This window comes from Hakea prostrata, chromosome 10 (assembly GCF_041222555.1).
Source record: "Hakea prostrata isolate BN-2017 chromosome 10, UWA_Hpros_2, whole genome shotgun sequence".
NCBI classification, from domain to species: Eukaryota; Viridiplantae; Streptophyta; class Magnoliopsida; order Proteales; family Proteaceae; genus Hakea; species Hakea prostrata.
Genome location: NC_142609.1, coordinates 40,214,599 through 40,220,429, shown reverse-complemented (window position 1 = coordinate 40,220,429; position 5,831 = coordinate 40,214,599). Strand labels below are relative to the sequence as shown.

The following is a 5,831-nucleotide window of genomic DNA, read 5'->3' as shown; positions in this document are numbered from 1 at the left end:
AGAAGAAGAAGAAAGAGAGCAAATCCTCATTAGATCCATCTTTCAAGCCCAGTTCTGACGTGAAAGGCCTTCGATTCGGTGGCCAATTCATCCTAGAATCCTTCACTGTCTCACGCACCGCGCCCCTCGAGCTTCTACGCATACTTGCACTTCCTCCCACCTTCAACAATCAAAATCACCAGCAGACTTCACCGTCAGATTCTAAGGTCACCAGTCCGTAAGAAGAAGAAGACTCTTTTTTTTATTTTTTATTTTTAAATAGAATTTTGGTTTTGTAATGGTTTGTTGTGAACCGTGCGAACCGAGTCTGTTCTCACTTAAAATCCATTTTTTTGCACATGGATAAAATCAAGGATGACGATTTAATCAAATGCCCAACTTTTCATCTGGACTATTCGCTGCTTGGAGCAGTGCCACGTAGGCACTGCTGCCAAGCAAAATCCGAAATGCGAAATTAAGAGGGAGAGAAGCAGCAGGTTAGAAGAAACAGGGGTTGGGGAAGAAGAAGAACACAGAAACGAGAGTGAGAGACAAGAAACAAGAACAATATTCTTCATTGCCTTCAATTACTGGCCACACTTTCACTTATAGCTAGGGCTACTATCCCATTGTTATGCTCATTCTACCCTCTAATATGTACTAATCATGACCTAATTCCCACTATTACATTTCACCCCATCATTTTCTTACAATTACCTCCCTCGATGGGTATATTTCAAACAGGATCGTAACATTGCCAACCTTGTCCTCAAGGTTCAAATGTAACATTCCCCAATTCAATATTGAAACAACCGCCGTAAGAACCATGGAAGGATAAAGCAAACAACACCTCAAAAGTGTAGCCAAGCAGGCCATGGCTTGTGCATGTAGAGCTCCACGAAAATTCATTGGGTCACCAACAACCAAGGACACAAGATCAAATTTTCCAATTACCATACTCACAACAACAAATCTTGGGACCCACACGACAACACCAACTGCAGGAACCTTGGAATTAGGGAGAAATTTTAATGTGCTACCCACTTGAATTAGCAGGGCAGCCATATCCCATTCTTGACACCATGTCCCACTTGCATCGTTTACAAGCAATAGAGCCATTGTTAGTGGGAAGTTTCCCAGCTGCTTGATAGCATCAGATATTTTTCCCATGGCAAGAATTCCCAAGTACTTCCCCAACAGCACAAACGAAATTAGTATTGCACGTGTCTCAAAATAAGCTGAAAACCAGAACCCATTGAAAGCATCATACAGAAAGGTGAGAACCCACACTAATTTTAATCTCAGCTCATGGACCTGATACGATTAATACCAGTCATCAAGATCGCGCATAAGGAGCTGAGGAGCTCTGTTTGCTGGCCAATTCCACAATAATCAATCAGTTAGCAGCTGGATTCAATAATTCTTCTCATGCCTTTTTATTCTTCAATGCAAACAAAACCCTGTCTTTCATTCTTTTAAGATTCAAGTCCTTCGTAGCTTGCTTTGCAGTTTCAATAACAATAGCGATCCAATCCAATAGGTAAACAACAGAAGGTTTTTATTTCTTGAATTAAAAATTAAAAAAAAAAAGAGAAAAAAGGAAAAAAAAAAAGAAAGAAAGTTCCCAATTCATAACAGTACGATCCAATCCAATAGGTAAACAACAGAAGGCTTTTATTTTTTGAATTAAAAAAGAAAGAAAGAAAGTTCTCAATTCATAGCCAACACCAACTACTGAATGGATGAATCCTCAAAACCAACTTAACGCCAACTTTTGTCTTCTGACTGTTGTATTATGTGCAGAAAAAATGAGCGAAGTTTTGTCTGAGTGATACCTATGCCTAGCCCAGGTAAAGTAGGTTGAAACAGTTACTGTATCCCAATCTTCAATTTGAGCAGCGATTGATTTCCAAGCACTATTAGGTATCTTGATCATCCAAATAAACTCTTTCCCATAGGGAATGCGCATTTCTTTGTCACGCTTCCATGTAAAATTCTTTGAATTATTAAAAACTCTAACATGGAATTTACCGGTAGTTGACGGCAATGTGCCGGTTTTTTCAAAGTTGCTGCATATAATCAGCCCTTCTTGTTGTGGCTGCATCTCGATGTTATGAAGTTGAAAGCCAAACCAATCAAAAGCCTCATTCCAAGGAAGAAAGATGTCACAGATCTCACCGTCTCCAAATTCTTTACATATATCCTGTCCATGAGACCAAATCAAACCATGTTCTTTATATTATTAAGAGATCAGATAAATAGTTTTTTTCCTTTTCAAGGGATAGAAAGCTAGTGTGAGTAAACAAACAAACCTGAAAGATTCTCTTCTTCATAGAACTTTCCAATTTTTGGCAATGCCGCAAGTCTATAAATGTTGCAGACTTCAAACCGTCTAAGCCCTGAATTTCTGTCACATTTTTACATTCTTTAAGGTCTAACTCCTGTAATTGCTTCAAGTTTGACAGAGGTGGTAATCTTTTCAAGCTATAGCAACTAGTTACAGAAAGTTCCTGCAAACTTGACGGAAGCATTGGAAGGCTCTTTAATAATCTGTTGGTGTTCAGATCTAAGAAATTCAATGACTCCAACAAGTGAAGCTCTCCAAGACCATCACTAGCCATATCATCGCCTGTGAAATTGCAACTTGCCAAACGAAGCACTCTTAAACGTTTCAATTTCCCGAATCCCTTAGGCAAATTTACAAGCCCTTTGCAACAATCAAGAGTAAGTACTTCAAGCGATTCCAATCCATTGATACCGTGTGGAAGATTTGTTAAATTGGTGCAGCCATTTAGATTCAATTCCACGAGTTTCTTCAGACAGTGAATAGATTCATGGACTTCGACCAAGCTGTGGCACTTTGAGAGAAGCAATCTCTCAAGATCCCGGAGTCTAGAGAAATCCGGTGTGTGGGTTAACTTAGAAGAGTTGCTAACGTCGAGGACCTTCAGCATTTTTAGATCCTGGAAGATAAGACAAACGTAATTTTCACCAATTGCATATCATAAAATTCACTAAAAAAATATAATATAAAATCGGCAAACTTAATTTCACATACCTTGGTTCCCTCCCAAACTTTAATAAGATTGCTCTCAGGCATATGAAGAATAACGAGTTTCCCCAGATGAAAATTATCTGGTATACATTTCAAAGGACAATATTCCCAAATAAGCGTAACTAAGTTTTTGAACAAAATAACTTCCTCTTGACGAAATTCTTCCCAATCTATAGCATTTCCCGTTGCATCACCCCACCAATGGCAAACTTCAAGAAATCTTAGATTTGGCATTCTGGAAAAACCTCTGATCACTCGCAAAAAATCCTCATGCGTGCTAAATGATAAGCGAAAGCCTTCAACCTTACTTGTTCCCTAACAAAAAAGGATAATTTATGAAAAAAGAAGAAAAAAAAAAAAAAAAAAAAAAAAGAAAGAGAGAAAGAAAAGAAAGAATGAAGAAGAAATCATCATATAGTTGCATGTGTTAGTAGTACTTACAGTGAGGTTTCTCAATATATGAAGGGCTTGTTTAGTATTCCACACTCTACTACGCTCTCCCGGATTCTTGATAGACTCATTACGAACAATTCCCCTACCCATGTTTCTAATTAGATTATGCATACATATACAGCCGAATTCATCAATTGTTATCAAAGACCTCTCTTTGAGAATTTTAATTGCAGCTGCTCCGCTTGGATAGCAAGCATCTAAAATCATCCTTAGCGGGCCTAAGTACCGTTCAGCAAAAAAACATGAAATATCAAGGAAAATGCTCTGGTCAATCTCATCTAATAGATCATAACTTATTTTAAGTTTTCCCAAGACATCGCCATCAGGTGTCACTTTTAGTTTCCCTAATTGATATTCCCACTCAGCTGGACTTCGTTGGTAAAGAGAAGAACCCAAAATCTCGAGAGCTAATGGGAGGCCTCCTGCATAAAATAATGCTTCTATTGAGAGCATCTCATAGCCTTCTAAGGGATGATCTTGTTTGAAGGCATGGCGGCAGAAAAGTAGAAGAGATTTATTCCAATCCATTGTCTCAACTTTATACTTATATTTTTCATCCATATCCAACTCAGTTAGCAGATGTTCATCTCGAGTGGTCAAGATGATTCGACTTCCTGGACAAATCCTATCAAAACAACCAACCAATTTATCCAAATGTATCATCTTGACCACATCATCAAAAACAATGAGAACTCTTTTACGGCATAGATGATCACGGACCATCCTGGTTCCCCGGTGTTCATTGTAAATCTCTACGCTTTCACGTTTCAAGATATCAGAGAGAAGCTGTTTTTGCAGATGCAGAGAACCCTGTTGCTGAGTAGAAACCTCTCTAACATCAGAAAGAAAGCAGCTAGCTTCAAAGTTTCTAGACATGATGTTAAAAACGGCCTTTGCTATGGTTGTCTTCCCAATTCCACCGGGGCCATATATTCCTATGGTGCGAACAACATCTGATCCACCTTCAGTCTTTCTTCTTTTTTTATGTGAACCGCATACTGCATCTGATCTGCCTTCATTCAGCAAATCGCATAAGGCCTCTACGTGGGAGTCAAGTCCAGTTGGAAATTTTGCAACATCCAAACATCCTCCAGGGTTTGTTATTGACAACACTGCTTTAACAATGTCCTTTATAAATTCCGATTCATGCCTGATCATTGATGAAAAAACATTTAATGTATATACATTCAAAAAGAAACAAAAGAAGAAAGAAAGAACAAGAAAAGTACGTTCTCAATGAACCAAAAGGATTTGATTAGTAAGACTCACCCATTTGCAAGATCCCACCCCGACAAATTTGCAGCTTCAGTGAGAGCAGCCCTCCACCTTTTCACCTTCTCGATCTCATTTTGGAAACGCTCTTCGTGTCTCTTAAATGCCTGAGAATAAGTGTTGCTCTGTTTCCTGACATCCGACGGATCGATCTTGTAGAAAACAGGGAGAACCTTTTCTATTCGGTCGTCTCTTTTGCAATCGAGGATCTTCACCAACTCACGAAGGCACCAGGTGGAAGACGCATAATTCTGAGAGAAGACGATAATGGCAACCCTAGAATCTTCGATGGCTGCCATCAGTTCTGAAGAAATGTCCTCTCCTCTGTCCAGCTCTTCTTCATCTCTGAAAGTGAGGATACCTGCTCCGATCAGTGCGTTAAAGAGGTGATCGGTGAAGTTTTTACGAGTGTCCTCCCCAGAAAAACTCAAGAATACGTCATACTTCCACTGGGCAGAGGAAGACGAGGCTCCACTGGACGAGGCTCCGCAGGTCATGTTGGCGGCCATGGAGAAATTAATCAAAAGATCAGAAGAACGATAACTTAATTTCTACTAGCAAAGACGAGTGAAAAACAGAGACTACAAGAGACGATGCAATTGAGAATATCTGCAAGACATATACAGGATCCCAAGGGAAAGTGGAAGACAAAAGAGAGGAAAACGCATAAAAACACCCAATGAGAAAATCTGCAAGTCAGACATCACAGGGAAAAGGAAAGCTGCTCAAAAGGTAAAAGAAAAGTTCTCAGCTTGCATTATAGAATTGGAAACAGTTGGATCCAAGCGGGCTATGGTGGGTGCGTTCTCAACATATTTACTATGGGACTTCCATATAGTACTCAACATGGAGACAAAAGAGAGGAAAACACAGATTACAAGAGACAATCAGACTTCACCAAAAAAAAAAAAAAAAAGAGACAATCAGACATCACAGGGAGAAAGCTTAGGAAGCTGCTCGGAAGGTAAAAGGAAAATTATCCGCGTGCATTATAGAATTATAAACAGCTGGATCCAAGTGGGTGGGTGCGTTGTCCACTACGATTAAAATTAAATTAAATATCTCGTAATTG

General features: G+C 39.2%; 1 protein-coding gene across 1 annotated transcript; it reads right to left on the bottom strand.

The window, feature by feature from the left end:
• Positions 1–1,607: 1,607 nt before the first annotated feature.
• On the bottom strand, positions 1,608–5,539 carry LOC149002925 (disease resistance protein RUN1-like). The gene is made up of 5 exons (XM_089137891.1): positions 4,757–5,539; positions 3,476–4,637; positions 3,038–3,349; positions 2,292–2,942; positions 1,608–2,182 (listed from the first exon to the last, which is right to left on the bottom strand). The coding sequence occupies exons 1-5, from the start codon at positions 5,266–5,268 to the stop codon at positions 1,730–1,732; spliced, it is 3,090 nt and encodes a 1,029-aa protein (XP_088994017.1). The 5' UTR covers positions 5,269–5,539; the 3' UTR covers positions 1,608–1,729.
• Positions 5,540–5,831: the final 292 nt, after the last annotated feature.